Source organism: Ochotona curzoniae, unplaced genomic scaffold (genome assembly GCF_017591425.1).
Source record: "Ochotona curzoniae isolate NIBS_2020 unplaced genomic scaffold, NIBS_Ocur_1.0 scaffold_3208, whole genome shotgun sequence".
Classification (NCBI taxonomy): domain Eukaryota; kingdom Metazoa; phylum Chordata; class Mammalia; order Lagomorpha; family Ochotonidae; genus Ochotona; species Ochotona curzoniae.
This window is the reverse complement of record NW_024467106.1, coordinates 17724208-17749110: the sequence shown is the minus strand read 5'-3', so window position 1 is coordinate 17749110 and position 24903 is coordinate 17724208. Positions and strand designations below refer to the sequence as shown.

Genomic DNA, 24903 nt, shown 5'->3' with positions numbered 1-24903 from the left:
AAGATACATTTACACATTTAGCCACTACAAGACCAGGCATCTGTTTAGAAATATAACCACAATTAATACTTAGAAAAAATTTTATGAAGAGAAATTGTTACTGTACAATTCTTTGAAGATGCAGTTACTTTCTTTAATGGATAAATAAATTGGCATTTTTGTTAATCATTTGTGGACTCTTGGCTTTTAACTGATTTATGTGAAAAAAAAAAAGACCTGCCTTTTTCACTCAAATTGTGTTTTTTAAGACTGTTTTTTAAGCTGCTGTAATTTGTGAAAGAGAGAGATGAATTTAAATGGAGGGGAATTTCTGTTAATATATTCAAATGTGGACCTCTGAGCCTTTGGTTGGTTAGTCCTCTGCCAAGTGATGTTGGTAATATGTGCTGTTGGTTTCAGTTTTATTTGCTGCTCACTGATCTTCTACACTAAGCTGTTTTCATCTTTATGAACCGTTTTTTCCTTCATATGTGTGTACTTGTGCTTTAAATAAAGTTCTAGTTTATGTCTCAGAAGTCTATCCCATTGTTTGTATAATGTTAGCCTCTATTGTAGTGTACTTTTCTGTTGTTTTCAATATGTGTTGGTACAGACTAAAACGTATGGAAATAAAAGCAGTCCAGTCAAATAAGCAGTGAATGTTGTTGGTGTCTCTAATGAGAGCATGCTTTGGTCACAGTACTTTATACTTGAGTATGAGGGCTGATCTTTGTTTAATAAATTGTTTTCTGCAACACTGGTTGAGTTTTGTAGGTACAACAATTTTAAAAACTTGCTCCAGTTTGGAAAAACTTTTGTTTCCCTTCCAGTGTATGACCACTGAAGAGAGGAAAGGCTGGGGAGGGAACACAGTTACCCTTGACTGCAAGGACGCAGCTAGAGGGCAGCTGAAGACCTATAGGAAAGCTTCTATCCAATTGTCAAGTTATCTTGACAGTTCTCTTAGAGCAGAAAGGCCCCTTGCAACCAAGGAACTCACTATCTGACCTGTCTTTGTATCCTTGCCAGGTGCTTCTTAAATAGATACAAAGTTACATGAAGCTAAATCCGCGTCAGGTTATACACTTGTTTATTTTTAGGCCAATCTTTTTAAATTCTCCTGTGTCTTTCATTACATTTATCACATTTGAGTTTTCTTTGAACAGATTATAACAGCTACTCAGAATAATTATGACTAAGTTAGTTAGTTTCAGATATTTTTGTTGTGTCATTACTTACTGAATAAGGAAAACTGTAATAAGCATCTGAAAGTATGATATTCTCATTCATAGACAGTTATGTTACAGAAATGTTGAAGCTTTTTTCATGTCTGAAATAATTCATTGACTCTGCTCATAGCTGAATATTACAAATAGAATGGCAATATTTTAAATTATATTACAATTATAAAGTTATATTTTTATTTTGGTATTGTAGTATGTTAGTAGGCAAGGAACACACCTTCAGTGTGTATGCAAATAATACAATCAAATATGACAAGTATACAGGATTGGCATTATGATATAGCAGGTTAAGCTTTTACCTACAATGCTAGCATCCTTTATGGTGGTTGGTTCAAGTCCTGACCACTCCACTTACTTTTTTTTTAAGATTTATTTATTTTCATTGCAAGGTCAGATATACAGAGAGGAGAGACAGAGGTATAATCTTCCATCCGATAATTCACCCCCCAAGTGACCACAACAGCCAGATCTGCGTTGATCCAAAGCCAAGAGCCAGGAGCTCCCCCAGGTGTCCCACATGGGCGCAGGGTCCCAAGGCCTTGGGCCGTCTTCAATACCTGACTGTCCAATAAAAATAAATCCTTTTTAAAATTTTTAAAAATTTATTTCTAATCATCTCCCTCATGCAATTAAAATGGCTAATGCAAGGGGTCTTCCAGAAGTTCACTGTGGGACTAGCATTGTGGTACATCACGTTAAGCCTCCACTTGCAATGCCACCATCCCATATCAAAGTAGCTGTTTGAGTCCTGGCTGCTCTGCTACTGACCTAGTTTCCCACTAATGCACCTGGGATGGCTATATTTGAATATAATTTTTATATGGGTTGATACAGTCTAAAACTTCAGTAAGTAATAGAAATCCAATAAATTAAGTAATGATGTCAATATCAAAAATAACAGCATGATTTAATCACTGTAGTTGAGTCTGTGCCACAAACATGAGAGACTGTAATGTAGTTTCTGGCTCTTGGTCTCAGACCCTGGCGTTTGGGGAGTAATCTGGAAGATGGAAGATGCTCTGTCATACATAAATGAGTAAATTATTTTTTTTTAATTTTTAATATTTATTACAAAGGTAAGGGAATTACAGATTAACATGGGCCTTGAATTTCTATTAGGATTGGGAGAGTTGTGGGGAAAAGTGGGTGGGATGAATGCTTCCGTTTTCCTTCCTGTATGCACAGGAGGGGGAAACGGAGGTGAGAAAGTGTATGGCTCCTTGCTGTCACACTGCATCAGCACCTGGACAGAATCAGTCCTTTGAGGTTGCATAGTGGGGAAGAATGTTTCAAGGGTGTCTGTAACCTAAGTGGTCTTGGTGGTTCTTACAGGCCATTGGCTCTGCTTTGCCAGACGTTTGAAGTTGTGCCTAAGACCTGTTTGCTGTCCTCATCTGTCAGTGTACCCACAGATTCAGACGATGCCTGTTGTAGAGCCTGGCCTGGATATTGTTCAACCTGTCTTTTCCGTCTTTTGATGAAGTACTCAGAGTCTTCTCTTGGCTTGGGTGAACTGGCTGTCTCATCTTTTCTGTTCATCTGGGTGTGCTTTCCATTCTTGCATGAGGGCCAGCAACTAAGGTAGCCCAGTCCTACATTTGTACCAGAATAGGATCACATGTCTATGTGATTTTCCCTAATGTTGGGGATCAAACACAGCAACCTAGTTGGGGAGACCCTAAGAAACTTCATCTGAGAGATTTATATACCTTGCTCTCATGTTGTGCCAGCTAGTGAAGGGTTGGGGCTGTGCAGGTGGGTGCAGCTGTCTGCTCAGTTCCATCCCCAGCCCTGGCTGTCATGTGAACTGGCAGGTGCTGTACCCTAGCAGGAATATTCCCAAAGATCTACCAGGCTCACACCCAAACCCAATACTTAGATGTGCCAGCAGGTGCTGCATCCTAGCAAGGGCCACAAGACCTGATTCCAGTGCTGGTTCTCTCACATGCCAGTCCAGGCTGATGTGGCCTGCCTCCAGCCACCACACCCAAAATCAGATGCTGCATCTAGCTGGGGCAACCCCAGAGAACCCCTACCAAGCCCGGCCTGAAACTTAGCTCTGTTTTTTTGTTTTGTTTCAAGATTGATTTTTTAAAAAGATTTATTTTTATTTTTATTGGAAAGGCAGATATACAGAGAGAGGAGAGACAGAAAGATCTTCCGTTCGATGATTCACTCCCCAAGTGAGCTCAAAGGCTGATGCTATGCCAATCCGAAGCCAGGAGCCTCTTCCAGGTCTCCCACGCAGGTGCAGGGTCCCAAAGCTCTGGGCCGTCCTCGACTGCTTTCCCGGGCCACAGGCAGGGAGCTGGATGGGAAGTGGGGCTGCTGGGATTAGAACTGGCGCCCATATGGGATCCTGGGCGTGCAAGGCGAGGACCTTAACCACTGTGCCATCGTGCCGGGCCCTAAGATTGATTTTTATTGGAAAATCAAATATACAAAGAGGAGGAGAGACAAAGAAGAAAATTTTCTGTTAATTCATTCCCCAAGTTGCCACAATGCCCAGAGCTGCGCCAATCTGAAGCCAGGAGCCAGGAGCCTCATCCAGGTCTCCCACATGGGTGCAGGGTCTTGAGGCTTTGGGCCATCCTCCACTGCTTTCCCAGGCCACAACAGGGAGCTGGATGGGAAGTGGGGCGGCCAATACTAGAACCACTGCCCACATGGGATCCCGGTGCATGCAAGGCAAGAACTTTAGCTACTAGGCTACAACGCCAGGTCCCCAAACTCAGCTCTTACAAGTGCCAACAGGTGCTGTGACCTAGCCTGGCCCTTTCCACCCAAGCCATGGCTCTTGTGCACATGGCTGGGTGTTTTGATCTGATCCAGGGAGGCCCTCTAAGATTCCCCCCTTCTGATCTCCAAGCCTATCTCAGCTCCCTTGATTACCTCCTGATGTAGTGACCTGGTCCTTGGACGCCTCCAGGAATCATTTTATAAATGCCAAAGAAGTCCTCAACAGTCCCCACACCAGTTTATCCCCAGTCTCCCAGCCCCTGATAATACATAGCCCTTCCATGTGCCCATGGCAGTGGTGATGGTGGAAGGATGGCTGTAGCTGGCATGCACCCATGGTGGCACAGCAGGAACTCCACCCTTCCCCCCAGTACCTTAAAAAATTAGGCAGCCATGCTGGCATCCTGGTATAGCAATTGAACACGGAATTGGCATTAAGCAGGCCCACAATGCCTGCCAGCTTTTGGCTGCTTTTCTCCCAGCAGTTTAACACCTGCCTAGATACAATGTAACTAAGCTAGGTACTTGCTTACATCTGGGGAATGAATCTTTCTAAAAAAATTTTTTTTTCAGGGAAAAGAAACATGTTTGTATTTCAATTTTACCCAAATAAATTTGTAACTCAATTTCTGCTAACTTTTGGAAATACCCTCAGGTGCATAAATTACTCAGTGTTGATGTATCATATCAAAAGACAATCCTAAAAGCAAATGTTGAATTTTTGAAAATTTATCTATTTTTATTGGAAAGATAGAAGTACAGAGAGCAGAGACAGATTTTTCCATCCACTGTTTCACTCCCCAAATAGCCACAACTACCAGAGCTGAGCCAACCCGAAGCCAGGAGCCAGGAGTTTCTTCCAGGTCTCCCACACGGGTGCAGGGTCCCAAGGCTTTGGGCCACACTCTGCTGCTTTCCCAGGCCACAGTTGGGGAGCTGAATGGGAAGTGTAACAGCTAAAACATAAACCAGCTCAGCTCTGGATCAGCTCAGCTCTGACCGTTGCAGCCATTTGGGGAGAGAACCAGCAGATGGAGGATCTGTCTCTCTTGTTCCTTTTTTTTTTTTTTTCATAAATCTGTTAAAACTATCCAATTAAAATAGATTTTTTTTTGTTTAATGTGGTTATCCCAAGACCATGTAGCTTATCTCTTCTGTTTATTTCTAGAATCTCTGCCGTCTTGCCGTTCACATTTAGGTTGTGACCCATTTGGAATTGTTTCTGTAAAGTAAGAATACATTTTCTCATACAGTGTTAAGGGACTTGTGTCTGTTAATAAGCTGAATTAGCCTGCAATCTTCCTTTGTTTTTTGTTTCTGGATTTTTGTAGAATAGTTATGTTGCCCCTTTTTCTATTCACTTGTAGAATTTTGTAAGTTTGACATTATTTATTCTCTAAATTTTGGAATAATTTACTAGTAAAATCCATCTGAATTCAGTGGGCTTTTTTTTTTTTTTTTTGAGGTTTTTGTGGATTCCGTTTCCTTAAGGGATATAAACCTATTCAAAAATTCTATTTCCTGTTTTGGTGAGATGTGGCTTTGCTAGGTATTTGTCTCCTTTATCCAAATTTTCAAATTTATTGGTATCAAATTGTTCCTATTGTCTTTATTATCTGTAAGATCTGTTGTAACCTTTTCTCCCTAGTGTAATAATTCAGTCTATTCAAATTCATCTTTTGGAATTTTAAGTTGCTCATTATTTCATTGATTTTTTTTTTCATCATGGTGTTGTCTCCTTCTAGATTTTAAAATATATTTGCTCTTTTTATAATTTCTTGATACAGTTGATCCTGAACATTTCTTTTAAAGATTTATTTGGTTTACTTGGAAGCCGGAGCCTCTGGAGGCACTGCAATTACTAATCAGAACTTTGACATGTTGTGCTGTCAAAATTCAGTTGAAATATTTTCTGATACACAGTTGTTTTTCTCTTGCTATAAAGAAGATATTATTCAGTATGAAAAGTACTTACATATTTATATGTATTATGATACATAAATGTTTCATCTCTAGAACCAGTCTTGTTTTTCCTTGTTTATTTTTACTTGAAGGAGGCTGTGTTTATTTTAAGAATGTATTACCTTCTCAGATCTCTCTGCTGATACATTTGTGGTTTGATTTTTGTTGTTCTTGTTTTTTTGAATTAACTATATTTAGGGGTACCAAAAGGGAGTGCGGAATCAGTTGTTTAGCGACTTTCATGTTGTTGGTTGTCTCCAGTGCCAGGTGATGTGTGTTTGTGTGCTCACCTTTTAAAACTTGGAGTCTAGCTCGATCATTACTGGTAGCTGATAGTGATTTCCAGACATGTTATTGGCTCCCGCTGCTTCATCTGGGAGGAGCTCAGCTCCACCCCTAGTGATTGAGCACAGGGCTGGGCAGATGCATTCTGTTGGCTGATGACTAGCCCACCAGTAGGATTTGTTTCCTGGTGTATGAGCCAGGAAGCTGGGAAGGCTTTCCAACAGAGATCAAGGCAGGCAGTTTTGTTCTTAGTTTCTTTGCATCCTCCCCATGCCCGCAGTGGGGCTGCAAGAATTGCCTGTGTCCTCTCTGATCCAGGGTGTGGCCTTCCATAGCTTAATATGGCTGCACTCCCCAGCTCCTGTGCTGTCTGTGTGGAGAGTGGAGTCATTCCTGCGATCCTACAACCTCAACCTTGTAGTGTGTTCGCTCTGTATGCCCAGCTAGTCCTGACTTTGAGCAAAGAGTTTGTCCTGTCGACTAGTGAAAGAAAAAATGTCAAGCCCTTCTTTAGTAGTCTGGCGGGCCCCACCCTTTTTCAGTTGTAAGTTGTAAGTTATTTTTGCATGTTCTTCCATTGATACTGTCTCCTAAAATTTGCTCAGCTTCATATCACTATAACTTCTTCTACCTCTGAACTCTAAAAGTAGTTTATGAGATATTTAATCATCACAGTCATAAAAGGAACATACTCCATTTGATCATTTACACTTGATTTCTTCCCCGTTATATAGACATATGAGCATCCTTGTTTCACTACGTGGTAGAGTTTTGGTTTTAATTTTCAACACACAGTGTCTCTGCCTTTTGTTAAAAATTGAGTAAAAATGAAATTATTTAAGAGCAGGTAATTGTTTAATGTAATAATTCCATTTAAACATCCTATCTAAAAGTGTAGTTGTCATTTAAATAAATCAGATTTAGTTGTTCTTACTGAATAATCTGAATACATTTATATGGGACAGAGATATTTTTCATCAGCACAAGGAGCTAATGTATAAACTATATTCTCTGAAAAGATGTATTTATTTTGAGAAGCACAGAGAGAAAGGTAGCCAACAGATAGGAACTGCCAGCCATGGTCTGAGTTCCCTGTGTCTGTGACAGCTGGGGCCAGTCTGTTTGCTGAAGCTAGAGCGGAGAACTCAGTTCAAGTCTGGCAAGAACCCACTGTTGCTGCTTCGCAGAGTCTGTCTTGGCAGGAAGCTAGTGTCAGGAAGCAGAGTTCTGCACCAAAACCAAGGACTCCGATGTAGCCTACAGGTGTCTTAATTAGCATCTGAAGTGCTAGACTGAATGCTCACTCCTAAATTGTGTTATTTAATAAGAATATTCCCTGTAATATCTTCACTGAAGTGACTAGAGTATAGTGACATCTATACCCGGTCTAATATCTAGCACTACCCATGACTTATTAACCCCATGACTTGATCAGCCAGTGCTTGGCAGATAAGGTACTATTTCTGTGAAATGAATGAAGCTATGAAGTTAACAGGTTCCTCAAATGTAGGTGGACATGAAATTGCTAACACATTACAGATAATTTATGTAAAATCTCTTGATATATAGTAGACAACTAGTGCTAGATGTGATAAGTTTTTAGAATCCTTTCATTGCTATCAAGCAAGTCAAATAAAGGAGTTATTTATGTTTGTGGAGGATAGTGAGAGGATTCAGTGTTGCCAGCATTGTTTGGGGCTCCCTTGCGATAACACATTCACTCCAGTGCACTATGCGTTCATCCATTCTTGGAGGATCAAGATTTAAAAGGGGAAGATGCAGTCTCACGGAGCCCGCCAACTGACTGAAAAATCTTCCACACACCATTAGGTCACACTCCTACAAGACAATGAAGGAGAGAATAAGGAAGTTGGATTAGTGTGGGGAAGAGTATGGAGTGAACTGGGGTTTGAAAATGATTGTACTTTGATTGGCAGAAAGCCCGTGGGCAGATTTCTCGCACTGTTTGGGGAAGGTGTGGTGTGGGTGGCTGTTCTGACTGTGTGGATACTAGGGACAACAGGAGACTGGCAGTTTGCTATACAGTTATTCCAAAGCAGGAGCAATGAAAGAGGAGGTGGGTTTTTTGGTGAATGGAGATTCATTCGTAGCTCACCGTGACAGTTGCATTACATTTTCATTTGACTTCTTGGAGGCCTAGCCGTTGAGTGCCTTGTTTGAATACAGAAACACTACAGAGAGGGTGAGAACCACTGGGTAAAGTGCGTGCTGGTCATGTTTTATGAAGTAATCATAGAATTACTTGATTTTAGCAGATCATAGAGTAGTAAGAAAGACCAGCTAAGGTTTGAGGACTTGCTTATCTCTTTGGCAACTAGCATGTAAATTGGATACACTGAGGCAGTCTGGTTTTCATCTGAAGTCATCTGGGCAATTTAAAATATGATTCCTCTCTGAGAAATTGTGAGCCCTTCTGGAGTCTTCCTTTTTTCCCCCTGAATCTTCCAATTAGCTCCAAGTGATTGGGTGGGTTATAGGGTCAGGGCTTTCATATTTTTCTTTATTAATGTATGAAAAATTAAAGAAAAGGCTAATGTTGCTTCATTTAAGAATGCTCATGATAGCACACAACAGCATTGTGCTTGTATATTGCCAAGAAGTGGCAGCTCTGGGCAGGCGGTGGAAGATTAATTTTCTCCCTGCTTCTTTCCTCCCATATATCTTGTTGTTCTTAGCAAGAAATGCTGAATTTTCTTTCCAGTGAGACATTTGGATAGAACATTTTCTGCTTTTCAGCATTCATTTCCCCCTCTTATGTTTGGAATGTCTGTACTACTACATCAGTTAATATTTATGGCAAACAGTGATGATTAAAGGAAAGTCGCAGCATTGATTCCATGCTACAACTTCATGTATTCTAATGTATGTATTACTTGGTAGAAATTCCATTTTAAATGCATTAAATTTCAGGAATTCTCAGTTACTTAACATGATCCCAAGATGTAATTGTCTGAAGAAGACAATGGCACATTATTTTAATGTTTTTATTGTTTTTATTTCTAGCTTATTCTACTAAGCTGAACAAATTTCCTGTATTTAATATTAATGATGACTTGAATGATCTGTGTACCAGTGCAGTAAGCCCCAATACCACCAAAGCCACGCGGTACGCCCTCAATGTGTGGCGATACTGGTGTATGACCAACGGGCTCAAAGACCACACGGACATCACCAAGGTAAGGTGCTCATGCGTTTGCTTCTTCTTTTATCAAGCTTCTCTGAGCTTTCAAGTGCCAGGCACTGTGTTAAGCACTGAGAGGAACCCAACACAGTAGCTTGCTGCTACTGGAAAAACTTCCAAAGAGTATAAACTAGAAAGAATGATATTCCTAGTAAAGAGCAGAATTGAGTAGATGTTTTGTTAGTTTGTAGATCAGAAGCACCTGAAAATTCAGATGGACAAATTCAAGAGAAAACTGATATTTGGGCCATATTTTGGGGAGAGCAGCAGGATGCCAGTAGAATTAGTTGGAGAGTCTTCTAAGCTGAGTGACCTGAAGAAAAGTGCGGTTTGGGCAGAAAGTCTCACTTGCCTATGACACAAGCTTTCTGTATGTCACTGGGTCACTAGGCTGTCAAAGCAGGTTTTGATGATGCTCATGTAGCTGGTTAAAAGCCTTGTAACACAGGTGAAAGACAAGTCTCTTGTTTTTATTTAGCATGCTTAGTCCTTCCATTTCCCTCCTGGAAAGTGAACTCTTAAGATTCCCTCTAACTTGAAATATTTGAGTTATTTTAATAGGACAAATCTTGGACATGTGGAAACAGAAGAGAAAGATATTATGTTTTGATTTGGGTATATTGAATCTAAATCAGATTCCAGGTGGACATGTACAATGAGTGGTTGGGAATGTGGGATTTTAATAAAAAGTTTGTTTGCAGTGCAGAAGCTTCTTAACTTGGTGTAATCCCATTTGTCTATCTTTTTATTTGATTGCTTGTGCTTTTGCAGATTTTTCCAATAAGTTATTGCCTACACCAATGTTATACAATGTTTCCCCAATCATTTCCTCTAGTAATTTGATGGTATGAGGTGATGGATTTAAATTCTTGATCCATTTAAAGTTGGGCCTTATGTATGAGATATAAGGTAAATGTATTGTTTCATACTTCTGCACACATAGGTACAATTTTCCCAACACCGTTTGTTAAACAGACTGTCCTTTCTCTAGGGATTGATTTCAGATAATTTGTCGAAGATTAGTTGGCGATAGATGCATAAATTAATTTCTGATCTACATGACTGCTTTGTGCCATACCAGGCTGTTGATTTTAAAGTGTGGTATTATGATTACTCTGGGTTTAATTTACTTATTTTTTTAAGATTGCTTTAGCTAACTGGGTCTTCTGTGTTTCCATATGAGATTTTAGCATTGTTTTTTTCCAAGATCTAAGAAAAATGACTTAGCTATTTTGTTTTTATTGGGATCACATTGAATCTGTAAATTACTTTCAGTAGTATGGACATTTTCATATTAATTCTTCCAATCCATGAACCTGTTAGATTTTTTTCATTGTTTTTTGTCTTCTTTTATTTCTTTCCTTAATGTTTTATAATTTTCATTGTGGATATCTTTGATATCCTTGGTTAAATTTATTCCAAGATGTTTAAGATTTTTTAATAGCTATTGTGAATTACAATGTCTTTATCAGCTACGCATTGTCTTTGTATACAAAGGCTATTGATTTTTATGTGTTAATTTTATAACCTGCAATTTTGCCAAACTCTATGAATTCCAGTAGTTTCTTAGTGGAGTATTTTCAGTCCTCTGTATACAGAATCATTTCATCAGCAAACAAGAATAACTTGACTCCTCCATTCTAGATTGTATCCCTTTGGTTTCTTTTTCACGCCTAATATCTGTGGCTAAAATTTTCATCACTATATTGAATAGCAACAGTGAAAGTGGGCATACTGGTTCCAGGTCTCAACAAAGTGAAGAGGCAACAACAGAATGGGAGAAAATATTTGCAAATTATGCAGTGATAAAGGATTAATATCCAGAATCTATAAAGAGCTCAATAAACTTAATAGCAACAAAAACAACAAATCCAGTTAAGAAATGGGCAAAGAACATGAACAGGCACTTTTCAAAGAACGAGATATAAATGATGAACAGATACAAGAAAAAATGTTCAAAATCACTCACCATCAGGGAAATACCAATAAAAAACACAATAAGGATTTTCCTCACCCGAGTTGGAATGGCAGTCATCCAAACGTCAGAAAACAATAAATGCTGGTGAAGACATGGAGCATGTTACCCATGTTGACTAGTTTACCTTGTAAATTAGTAAAACCATTATGGAAGACCGTATGGAGATTCCTCAGAAATTGAAAAAAAAAATCTACCATATTAACCAGCCATTCCACTCCTGGAAATTTACTGAAATGAAATGAAGTCAGCATATGAGAGAGTTATTTGTAACCCCCCCTCATGTTTATTGCAGCTCAATTCACATTAGCTAAGATATGGAATCAACCAAGATGTCCAACAAATGATGCCTGCATAAAGAAAATTTGATTGATGTATGTGTATATATATATACATATATATATACACACACATACATAATACATACATATTATGGAATACTACCCAGCTATAAAAAGAATGAAGTTCTGTCTTTTGCAACAAAATGGATACAACTGGAAACCATTGTGCTTAGTGAAATAAGCCAGTCTCAATAGACAAATATATTCTCTAATGTGCAGCAGCTAATGCATAATACCAAAAAAATGTGTAGGAATGAAATGATTACTTTGGGAAAGATTTTTTTAAATTATTTTTATTGGAAAGTCAGATTTACAGAGAGAAGGAGAAAAAAAGAAAAATCTTCCATCCACATGCTCACTCCCAAGTGAACACAATGGCCAGAGCTGAGCCAATCTGAAGCCAGGAACCAGGAGCTTCTTTTGGGCCTTCTACATGGCTGCAGGGTCCCTAGGCTTTGGGCTGTCCTCAGCTGCTTTTCCAGACCATAACCAGGAAGCTAGAATGGAAGTAGAGCAGCGGGGACATAAACTGGCACCCATATGGGATCCCAGCAGTTGCAAAGCAAGGATTTAGTCATTAGGCTATCACGCCAGGCCCATGATTATTGGTTTTACTCTGGTTTTAGTGTGGTCTAACTAATTTTTACTTGTTGAACATTATAATTAGTGGTGAATTAAACTTGTGAATATAAAGTATTTTGCAAACACCAATCAAGAGAGAGGAGAGATCAAGGAACATTTAAGGGAACAGGAGAATGAGGAAGTTCACCAAGTCTGTTTTCTTTATATTCACAAAATGTTTTTTTTTTTTTATTTATCCAAAATGCAGAGGTATGAGAGGGTGAAAGAAAGAAAAGTCTTCTGTCTGCTGATTTACTTCCAGAATGGCCACAATAGCCAGGCTGGGCCAGACTGAAACGATTAAGAGTTTCTTGCAGGTCTCCCACATGAGTTTAGGTACTCAAACTCTTCGGCCTTCCACCACTACTTGTTAGCAGGGAGCTAGATTGGAAGTGGAGCAACTGCGACTCCAACTGTGCCCTTATGGGATGCCGGCACTGCAGACAGTGACTTAACCCACTATGCCAGAGTGCTGGCTCCTGTCTTTTTGTTTTTATCTACCTAAAAGGCAGAGTGATGGAGAGAGAGATGTCTCCTGTCGTGGTTCACACTGCCTCCAAATGCCCACAATAGCCAGGGCTGGATCAGGCCAGGGATAGAGTCCTAGAATTCTATCTGGATTTCCCACAAGAGTGGCAGGGGCCCAACAACTTGAGCAAGAACTTGGTTCCGCCAAGGTAGATTAGCATGAAGCTGAATGAGACGTAGATTAGCCAAGATTCAAACCAGTACTCCACCATGGGCTGCAGGAGTCCCAAACCATGGCCTAACCAGCTGCACCACAGTGTCAGCCTTGCAAACGTGGGATGTTAAAGATGGGATGGAGAAGTTAAAGCTCAAACTACAGAGTTAGAGGTCTTGAAAATAGAGGTCATGCCCGGCGCAGTGGTCTAGCAACTAAAGGCCTTGCCTTGACCATGCTGGGATCCCATATGGCACTAGTTCTAATCCCAGCAGCCCCACTTCCCATCCAGCTCCCTGCCCATGGCCTGGGAAAGCAGTCGAGGATGGCCCAAAGCCTTGGAACCCTGCACCCATGTGGGAGACCTGGAGGAAGTTCCTGGCTCCTGGCTTCAGATTGGCGCAGCTCTAGCTGTTGTAGCCACTTGGGGAGTGAATCAACAGATGGAAGATCTTCCTCTCTGTCTCTCCTCCTCTCTGTATATCTGACTTTGCAATAAAAATAAAATAAATCTTTTAAAAAGAACAAAACAGAGGTGATATTGAAGTCAAAGGGTGGATGAGGTGTCAGAGTTTGGGTAATGCACACAAGTAGTCAACAAGAGATGAAACACGGATGATGGAGATCCAGGTACTAATGTCACCACCTGCTGGTTCCCAGGGTGCACATTAGCAGAAAGCTAGAATTAAGCTTGAGCCAGGATTCCAACCCAGGTTCTCAAGCGTAGGATGTCGGTATCCCAAGGCATCTTAAACACTATGCCAATCAATGCCTATTCTTAAACCCTGAGAGAGAGTGTGTGTGTTACTTTAATTTTCTTTAAAAGATAATTCGCTTTTGAAATAAAACAATAATAATATACAAAAGGAGAATAAAATATTAAAGAACTTCTCATTAGATACTGTGAAAGTCATAAGACAATGAAATAACATCTTTAATGAGCTGGCTGAAAATATAACTGCCAATCTAGAATTTTATACTCAGAGGAAATAAAAGTGAAGGCAAAATAAAGACCATTTCAGACAAGACAAATGGGACAGAATTAATCACTGAAAAAAAACTACACAACAATAAATGTTACAGAGAGTGTAAGCAAAATTATGCCAAATAGAAACTTGTGCTTCGCAAAGGAATGGAAAATATTTGAAGTGGTACAAAGAGACATTTTTCTCATTTTAATTTCTCTTAAAGATAATTAACTGCTTAAAACAAAATCTGTAAATATATTTTAAGATTTTTTGGTTATCTGTGGAAGAGAAAAAACATAACAATAATACAAAGGATAGGTAGAAAAATGATAGTGTAATATTGTAAAAGAAAAAGAGAAAATGTAATATTTTAAGTTTCCAATAATATATTAAAAGTTAGATAGTATTTGAAGGCAGACTGTGATAAGTTAAATCTATATTTATTAATCCTTTAAAATTTATTTTATTTTTATTGGAAGGCACAGAGGGGAAGGGCTTAGGTCTGCTGGTTCACTCCCTAGAGGGCCAGCTCAGCCAGTCAGGAGCCAGGAACTTCCTCTGGCCCTCTCTCACATAGGTGCATGAGGCCAAGTACTTGAGCCATCTTCTGATGCTTTTCCAGGCCACAGGCAGAGAGCAGGATGGGAGTGGAGCAGCTGGGACATGAACCAGCACTTCTATGGGATGCCAGTGCCACAGGTAGAGGATTAGCCTACTGTCCACCTGTGCCAGCCCCTGTCTTTACTAATCCTAAAAGCAACACTAAATATATAAAACAGACACAGAGCTGCCTACCCTAATGTAGAATTAAATGAAATTATAAGAAGTATTCAATCCAAAGAGCCTTGGGCCTCTGCACCCACCTGGGGGGCCGGGAAGAAGCTCTAGGCTCCAGCTTCAGAACTGCTCAGCTCTGACTATTGCTACCATTTGGGAAGTGAACCAGTGGCACAGATAGCAAGGACAGCATGGCATTTATGAGAGGCTGTAATTAAAGGATAGACAAGATTCAGATTACTAAAACCAGGACTAAGAGAGGTAGTATTGCTACTAACCTCACCAAAAATAAAACCCATTATAAGTGGCTACTGTTAGCAACTGTAAGCCAAAAATTTTGGTAACTTAGATAAAATGAACAAATTTTTACAAAAACACAAACTGCCGAAAAGGTTCAAAAAGAAATTTTAGCAATGTAATAGACTTCTAACAAGTAAAGGGAATGAATTTGCAATAACAAAGTTACCCATACAAAACAGACAAAAACACAAGTTTTGTTGATATCACTGATGAATATAAATTTTTTTAAAGCTTTATTTATTTTTATTACAAAGTCAGATATACAAAGAGGAGAGACAGAGAGGAAGCTCTTCCATCTGGTGATTCGCTCCCCAAGTGACCGCAACGGCCAGTGCTGTGCCAGTCCGAAGCCAGGAGCCAGGAACTTCCTCCAGGTCTCCCACATGGGTGCAGGGTCCCAAGGCTTTGGCCCGTCCTTGACTGCTTTCCCAGGCCATGGGCAGGGAGCTGGATGGGAAGTGGAGCAGCCGGGATTAGAACCAGAGACTGTGCGATTCTGGCGCTTTCAAGGCAAGGACTTTAGCCATAGACCACCATGCCAGGCCCAATGAATATCAGTTGTTAAAAAAATTTTAAGAGGGGCCCAGCAACTGTGGCTAAATTTAGCCCAGTAACTGTGGCTAAATTCCTTGCCTTGCACGTGCTGGGATCCCATATTGGTGCCGATTCATATCCTGGCTGCTCCACTTGCCATCCAGCTCCCTGCTTGTGCTCTTGGAAAGCAGTCAAGGACGGCCCAAAGCCTTCGGACCCTTCACCTGCATGGGAAGAGGCTCCAGGCTCCTGGCATTGGGTCAGCTAGCTCCAGCCATTGTGGCTGCTTGGGAATGAATCAGTGGATAGAAGATCTTCCTCCCTCTCTGTCCTCCTCTCTGTATATCTGACTTTCCAATAAAAATAAAATGAATCGGGCCCGGCACGGTGGCGCAAGTGGTTAAGGTCCTTGCCTTGCACTCTTGGGATCCCATATGGGCGCCGGTTCTATCCCAGCAGCCCCGCTTCGCTTCCAGCTCCCTGCCTGTGGCCCGGGAAAGCAGTCGAGGACAGCCCAAGGCTTTGGGACCCTGCACCTGCGTGGGAGACCCAGAAGAGGCTCCTGGCTTCGGATCGGCATAGTATCGGCCCGTTGCGGCTCACTTGGGGAGTGAATCATCGGACGGAAGATCTTCCTCTCTGTCTCTCTTCTCTGTATATCCACCTTTCCAATGAAAAAATAATAAAAATAAATCTTTAAAAAAAATAAATAAATCTTTTAAAATATTTTTAAGAAAAATAAGGGAACACTTTCTAATTCATTCTATGAGGCCAGTTTTACTCTGACATCAAAACAAAAGATGCTCTAAGAGAACTGCAGACCAATACATATCATGAATATACACACAGATTCTTCAGCAAAATACCAGCAGATTGAACCCATTACCTATAAAAAGCAATGTAGCACTGAGAAATGCCACAGTATGAATGAACCTTGGGAGTGAAACAAAGGGACTTATAAGTTAGACAGAAAAGTCCAGCTATATATGATTCTGTTTATGTGAAGTCCCTGGAATTGGAAAACACATTGAGACAGAAATGTAGAGGTTACCAGGGCCTAGAGTGAAGGGGAAATGTGAAGTTACTCAGTGGGTGTACACTTTCTGTTTAGAATTAGAAAAAAGTTCTGGAAAGGGTAGTGGTGATGATCGTAACATTGTGAGTGCAGTTAATTGCACTGAATTTACATTCATTGTTATTAATGTGATAAATTTTATTTTATATATGTTTTACCACTGTTTTAAAAATGCAAGTGAACAACTAAAAAGGTGACTGCTCCTCAATAACTGTTCAGAGTAATCACTGCTATCCTAGGATCAGTAACTTCGATTTCACCTGTTCTGACCGCAGCCCTCCCATCCTGGTTTCTCTCTCCAGCCTCCGAGCTTTTCTAGGTCAAAAAGTATTGTCTTCCGTACTCTGTGAAATCACTGTTGGCTGTTACTGGAGACTTGAACATTTTCATGCAGGAATTCAAGAAAAGGGCCTCATTTCTCCAGATCTTCCACAACTTAGATAATAATACCTGCTTCCCAGGTGCTAACAATCTCTCAGCTATCCAGTCCTGTATACTCTGTCCCCACGTACAGGATCCAGCAGTTCTTGGCTGGCCTTGTGAGAAGATACCTCCCGGTCTTCTGCCTTCAGTAGCCTTTCAGAAACAGGCATTACAATAGATAAGAGGCTGTTGTACACAGAAAGAACTGTCTTTTTTTAAGTTAAAGCTGAAGGATCCCAAATGAGAGATTATCTTTGCCTAGAAACGTTGGAATCATCTTCATACAGAAAGCCAAAAGTGAGCTAGCTCTGGAAGAACAGTTGAAATTTTCCAGATAGAGAAGGTTTTAGAAGATAAAGCATTCCAGACACAGGACAAACCTGTGTGAGGACGCAGAAGAACAAAATGGTCTTGTGATTGCTGGGAAAGTCAGTGAGGCTTGACAATAGTACAAAAACCAGAACACCAGGCTGGGGACATAAGGTGTTTATCGGTTATCTACTGTTGCATGACACAAAAACGTATTGGCTTAAAGCAGATGTCATGTTCCTTGCTCATAGTTTAATGGGTTAGCATCTTGCGCTGAGCTCAGATGAAAGGCTGTGTGACCCCGTGTGGGTGCAGTCCTCTGAAAGTTAGATGGGAGACAGTTTGTCCACATTTTCCCACGGTCTCGGTCCTCCACACAAGACAACATCATGTGCTCAGAACACTAAGAACCTAAGTAAAACCTAGGTTTGCAGTTCATATCTTGTCATTTCTACAGCCAAACAAGTCACATGGCCAGCCTAGATTCAAGGGAAGAGAAAAATAGATTCTACTTCTGATTGACAGAGTAGCACACATCAACAAGGAGTGTTTGTGAAAACTTGCATACAGTTGACAGTTTGGAGTTCAGATCAAGAATGACAGGCAGTTATTAGAGATTTTGTTTTACCTAGAGGTTTTTATTCAGAACACTAAGGTAAAATGTAAGATTTTCTGCTCGACATCCCTCATACAGGAACCACTCCTCACCTAGGACCTGCATAAGGCTGTTGCGGATGCCACCACACTAGTATTAGAGTTGCTTGGGTTGAAGTGAGCCCATTAGAACCTTCCTTTCCGATTTTTTTTTTAAAGATTTATTTTCTTTCTATCGCAAAGTCAGATGTACAGAGAGTAGGAGAGACAGAGAGGAAGATCTTCCTTCTGTTGATTCACTCCCCAAGTGACCGCAACAGCCGGTGCTGTGCCAATCCAAAGCCAGGAACCCCCTCCAGGTCTCCCATGCGGGTGCAGGGTCCCAAGACTTTGAACTGTCCTGGACTGCTTTCCCAGGCCATGGGCAGGGAGCTGGGTGGGAAGCAGGGCTGCCAGGATTAGAAGCAACGCCCATACAGGATCTTGGTATGTGCAAGGTGAGGACTTCATCCACTAGGCCACCATGCCTTGCGTGGTGATTTTTTGTCTTAATGACGATGAATTAGTTCCTGCTAATACCTGAAGTTCTGGGGTGTCCTAGCTGGCTGCATTTACAGCTGTGTAAAATCAGTCTGCACAGAGAGACAGGAGATTGAGAGAGGTCTAATGGCCACGGAGTCCACCAATTCTGATAATGCTTTTTGCTTAACACTTGTTTAAACTAGTTCTTCCTCTTGCAATCAAAAGTATCCTAATTAGTATAAACAGAAGTTAATACCTATAAGTAGCGAGCTAAAGGTGACAACATAAAAAATGCAAAGCCAGCTGAGATTGAATATAGTGATCAGTGGGAAGCTGTTTGGCTGGTTCTTGCTGATATACGAAAGTAATTTTAAAACGTTGTGAACATGGAATTTAAAGATAAGTTTACTTGGTGGGAGAATTTTCAGAATTTGTGCATAAATGAGAATTCTTCAAGAAGTTAATGTAAAATGCATGCATATTATGAAAAAACTATGAATTTCAATTATTTTTTGCACCCAAACCTCATCGTTTAGTTTCATTTTCCATGAACTTTTGGAAGTATCCTCATGTAAGGAAGCTGTTCCTTTTTGTATTTTGTAGACAGCACCCTAGTCTGACAGCTTTTCAGTTAAGCATGTTGGTGTTTCTCAGTCGGATTGTCAGAAACCAATTATACTCCATTTCCTTTCCTATACGTACGTGTGGACACTTACTTCTTCTCCCTGTCTTAGTGGCTGGAAGACCCAGAACCGTGTTATGTAATCATAATGACGTTCAGCAGGCTCCTCTGCTCCCTGACCTCTTAAGAAAGAAACCTAATATGTTCATCCTGGTAAATTGTTCTTGATTATAAATACTCTTCATCACAATAAGATGTTTTTGCTTCCAATCTATAATTAATTTAAATTTTTTTAAACGTGAAATGAATATCACGTTTTTAAGCTTTCAGTTTCTGTTAAGTTTATGTTTTCTCCTTGATAAATAAATATTAGTTATATTACAACATCCAAGGTGAGCTCATCCTCACTCTGCTATAATCCCTGCTTATTGTGATGAAATGTTGCTGCACTAAAAGTCTAAATTTGATTTGATGAAACAGGCAATGTTTGCTTTGCAGAATTCCATTATTAACTTGAACTTGTGCATGTCCTCACTGTGTACTGTACCAATGTATACACACTTTAACAAGGAATGTGCAGAACGGAAATTGCCTGTATTTTATTTAGGAAAGTTTACATCCACGTTCGTATACTTTGTTTCTTGGCATAGTATTGGTAAAATTCAGATTGTTTTAAAAAAGCAAAAATCTTTTTTTTTTCTATGTCCTAAAACTTAAAGTGCCAAAGACAAGTTGAATTGATTCCATAATGCTATATTTTTAGGCATGAAATATACACATTTGGCAAACATATCACTCTTTGCTTCTGCTTGGAGAGATTTAGGTCCTTTACTTTCTATTGAGCCAACTTTGATAAATCATATTTTGCTAGACAATTTTCACCTAGATTTTCAAATTACCATGCATAAAGTTTATCATACTCTTTATCTAACCTTCGCTCTTGTCTCTTTTCTGTAATTATTTTCTTACTCCTGATATTGTTTACATGTATGCTTCCTTGTTTCTATGAGATCTCCTGGAAGTTTGTTAGTTTTATAAGTTTTTTCAAAGATTGCATGGTTTTCATTTTTAAAGATCAGTTTTTATCTTTTAGTTCATTTGTGTTTTTAATAATTCACCATACTGATTTTATATGTGGTTTACTTGTTAGAGTTTTTTTAAAAGATTTATTTTTATTAGAAAAGCAGATTTTTACACAGAGAGACAGAAAGAGGCCTTCCATCCATGGATTCACTCCCCAAGTAGCCACAATGGCCAGAGTTGAGCTGATATGAAGCTGGGTGCCAGGAGCTGCTCCTGGGTCTCCAACATGTGTGCAGTATCCCAAGGCCTTGGGCCATCCTCTTGTGATTTCCCAGGCCACCAGCAGGGTGGTAAATGGGAAGTGGAACAGCTGGGACATGAACCAGTGCCCATAAGGGATGCTGGCACTGCAAGGCAGAGGATGAGCCAGTTGAGCCATCACACTGGCCCAGAGCTGGATCTTGAACACAGGTCTTCATACGTGGAATCCTGTGTGGGTATCCCAAGCAATGTCTTAAGCACTACATGCAAAAATGCCTGGATTTCAGAATTTTTTTGCACTAAGACATACTGATATTTTAGCAACCTTTTCACTGATTTTGTGAAGTACTCTTGAATAGGGGTGTGTGTGTGTGTGTGTGTGTGTGTGTGTGTGTTTTGACTATTGGATCATCTTTTACAGATTGAAACATTGAAGAGGAAAGAGATTGTTAGGTGGAGCCAAGTATGGAGCCTAGATCTTCCAGTTTCAGTGGTGCTCATCTTTCCACCAGATCATGCTAAGGGGGTCAACCCTCCAGGGGCCACAAAATGTCCTGTACACTATTGGCCCCTAGTAGGATTAGAAGGAAGGAAGGGTTGGCGTGTGGCTGTCACCCAGTGTGTAACTTCATGTTTGTCTCCTTCGAGATCCCGGCAGTGAAGCTGAACGAGCTGCTGGAGAACTTCTATGTCACCGTCAAGAAGAGCGACGGCTCGGACTTCCTGGCCACGTCGCTGCATGCCATCCGCCGGGGCCTCGACCGCATCCTCAAGAACGCAGGCGTGGGCTTCTCCATCACCAGCAGCACCTTCAGTTCTTCCACCAAGAAGCTCAAGGAGAAGCTGTGGGTGCTGAGCAAGGCAGGCATGTCCGGTGCCCGTTCTCGCAATATCGTCTACTTCTCCCTTTCTGATGAGGAGGAGATGTGGCAGGCCGGGTGTCTGGGGGATGACAGCCCCATCACTCTGCTGTCCACTGTGGTCAAGTACAACAGCCAATACCTGAACATGCGGACGCTGCAGGAGCACGCGGATCTGATGTATGGCGACATCGAGCTGCTCAAAGACCCCCAGAACCAGCCCTACTTTGCCCGCACGGACAGTGTGAAGCGCGAGAGCCGGAGCAGCTCCACGAGGGTGTGCCACGGGAAAATCTACCACGAGCACTCCAGGGGACACAAACAGTGCCCGTACTGCCTCCTCTACAAGTACATGTACATCCACCGGCCGCCCACCCAGATGGAGGCCAAGTCCCCTTTCTACCTGACCGCCCGGAAGGAGGCCAGCGACATGGGCAGCGTGTGGTACGAGGAGCAGAGGATGGGACTGAGGTCTCTTCGGGGAATTGTCCCAAACCTGGCCAAGAAGGTCAAGCTGGAAAACTGTGAGAATTTTACCTTCGTCTCCTTCACTCAGGTCTCCAGGAGACTGGGTTCCCACAGCTGCTGCCAGTGAGGCCTCCCTGGGGCCAGCCCTGGGCCCTGCCACCTTCCCCGGGGCCGCGTCACCCTTGTGCAGGGCGGTGGAGTGCTCATGGGCCTCCGAGTAGGGTCTGGAGTAATTCTGAAGTTTTTATCTAAATGTGGGTCAACTTTATGTTACTTTTCTCAGAGTGCCTTTTTAGCACAGGTTTTCTCAAAAAAAAAAAAAAAAGAAAGAAAAGTAAGAGGAGATACTGTTTAAGTAGTCGTTAAGACGGACAAACACACACATACTTCAAAATCCCAGTAGCCTCGTAGCTTTAGAATGTGCTGAAGACTGTATGCTTGGCTGACGACCCGACCAGGAAGCCAACGGCAGTGGGCACTGCTCACTTCTGTTTCCAGGAGAAATGGCATCACCCGTTCCTTCTTCACCTTTGATTGGTGGCGCGTCTGGAAGAAGCCTGGAGCTCCGTGCAGCAGCCTGAGCAGGCGGCTGGGTCAGGACGATTGTTCTGGAACAAGACGAAGGCCTCAAAAGCGTATTTGTTTGGGCAAGGTTGCCAGGAACCCGGATGATTGGGGCCGGGAGCGCGTTGTCTGTAGTGGAACAGGGCTTGGAAAAGCCGCCTGTGATCAAAAATGTGAAAAACCTCCTGAAGCGGAAGTGCCTATGTTTTGTTTTTGTTTTGTTTTCCCTCAGTACCACGCAAGAGCTCCGTTCCTTTGAATATCTCTTTTTGTTATCAGAATTTTCTATTCATTCTTTGCATCCCACAAGTGGCTCTGTCAGCATACAGCACTGGATCCATAGAACAATTAAAATGGCCATTTTCAGACATAACTAAGAAGACCCAAACAAACAAGCCAAAAAAAAAAAAAAAAGTCCTGATTAAAGGTAGTTAAAATGGTTTTGTCCGGGTATGACTTTTTCAGTCATGATCCATGTCATTTTAGGTTGGCACCAGAGCTTGGCACCTGCTTTAGGCGACCTGCCAGGTGAGCGGGAAGAAGGGGCGTGCTGGCAGTGTTCACACCAGGTTATCTTTGCAGTCTGAACGCCTCTCACTCAGGTGAAGTCCAACCTAACTGCGGGTGGGTTAAACACCAACAGAACTTTCCAGTAACTCCTCTGAATGCAACAAAAAAGTAAAAACGGAGCCCAAAGAGTGCTGATGAACTGTGATAGTAGTTTCTGGGGATCTTTATTTTGTTTTTGAGGAGACTGCTACAACTTTATACCATTCTGTACGAATGAATGCTTTCTAATCTCAAATTAAAATCCCCAAACAGATTAATCTTGGAGGAGTCTTAAACTCAGCCTTATTTCTTTATCAAAACATTATTTTGCTATTTATTTTCGTTATTTTTGTTAGTCATCCACTGGTCATTGAGATATGTAGTACTTTCTTTAACCAGAGGGGGAAAAATTCAACCAATGCTGCCTTATGCTATAATGTTCCTTTGTCGGTTCCTTCATGTTTGTGATTTTGCGTACTAGTTGGTCTTCCCCGAATAGACATTAATTTTTGGTATGTCTCTGTGTATGAATAACTGGTAATATTGTGTGATCAGTGTTATGGCTTACATCACAAGCTGTTGTGTGTGGCTTCCTGTTGTAGTGGTTTTAGAGTTTGGGTTAGGAAGAAATACAAAGCATTAGGTCCAGTTGCCTTGCGTGTGCTGAACACCCAAAGGCTGTCTTGTGTGCGGAGAGGTGGTGGTCGTTTTCTTGTCAATCTGCTCTTAAACTGAAATATAACCTATGTGGGCTCTTGGACAGAGGCTGCAGACTAATGAAGACAAATCTCCACTTTAATTTTAAGAAGAGCCAAGAAATTGCCACTGGGATCACAGGTTTCAACATTGCCTAAAGTTACAAGAACTGACCCAGAGGCTGTCATTTGTTCAGCAAGAGCTTTTCATGGACTGAATAGCCATGTGTCCCCCATGTGAGGCTTTGTAAACCCCAAGTTCTGAAGTGTGTGATCTTAATGAGAAGCCAGGATGGTGCATGTTCAGTGATGTGAGATGCCGTCAGAGAACATGTGCCCGCAGCTTTCCCCGCCTCCCCAGGCCATCGGAGAGAAAAGGAAGACGCATTCCTCTAGCGCTACCACCTGCCACCTCTTGCAGTGGGTGCTTCCTCCAGGATGTATTGTTGATGTGTGTATACACAGCCATGCGTGTATACACACACGACTGGCACAGGGCAAAGCGTGATAAACCTGCTAAAGTGCTTCTACTTGTGTGCCTGGCTGGGGGTGCACCCTGAGGACAGTAAGGGGGCCGGAGAAGTTGGTTCTACCCAGTGCTGAGCTAGGGCAGTGTTCATCTCACCGGTCAGCTCTACCCAACACCCTCCTTGGACTCCATGATTTTCTGCTTTTGATAGAGCAGAAGAAAGAATGCCACAAAAAGGACAGGGAGAGGTTAAGAGCATTTTCTCCATTTAACCTTTGGAAAGTGAGAATGCATAGCAAGAATACATGAGTTCACACATGAACAGAGCCTCGAGGTTCTGTGTCTGAACTGGTGGTGCCAGGGGTGATGGGGGAGAATTTGGCATTTGAGGGTTGGGCTCTTACCTTCAGCACCTCCTGCTGTGCTTCACAGTGAACCCACTCTCTTGGTCCTGCCCCCAGAATCTTGCAGCCCTCTCTCTGACAGAGATGATGGGGTGCCTACTTGTGGGGCTTGAGCCAGTCAAATGTAAAGAGTTTAGCACAATACAGAGTACACCGTAAACACGCAACCAGTGTTCACCATTTTGGTCATCACTTTGGGTAATAATATTCAGCTAATCTACATCATATCATTCATTGATCCCATTAGGGATATTCTTTCTGCCCCCTTACATCCTTAAACATGGGGAAACCAAACCTGGTACTGACCAAGTATATGCATTTATGCCTTGTTTCCTACCTCCGGTTGCTAGCAAGCCCTGGTACCTCAGATATAAGCAAAAATATGTGAAGGGAGAATAGAGAAGCCTCCGGAGCTTACTGAGACAGTTTTCCCATTGTTTAGTGTGTTTGTAATAC

At 41.5% G+C, this 24903-nt stretch overlaps 1 protein-coding gene across 2 annotated transcripts in view; it reads left to right on the top strand.

Moving 5' to 3' along the window:
• KIAA1958 (KIAA1958 ortholog) overlaps positions 1–22394 on the top strand; it is a 71960-nt gene extending 49566 nt beyond the window's left edge. For both annotated transcript variants that reach the window (XM_040963101.1, XM_040963100.1), the window contains 2 exons: positions 9234–9406; positions 21087–22394. In XM_040963101.1, the coding sequence (XP_040819035.1) occupies positions 9234–9406; positions 21087–21893 (980 nt within the window). In that variant the 3' untranslated portion in view covers positions 21894–22394. The remainder of the gene's footprint in view (positions 1–9233; positions 9407–21086) is intronic.
• The last annotated feature ends 2509 nt before the right edge of the window (positions 22395–24903 follow it).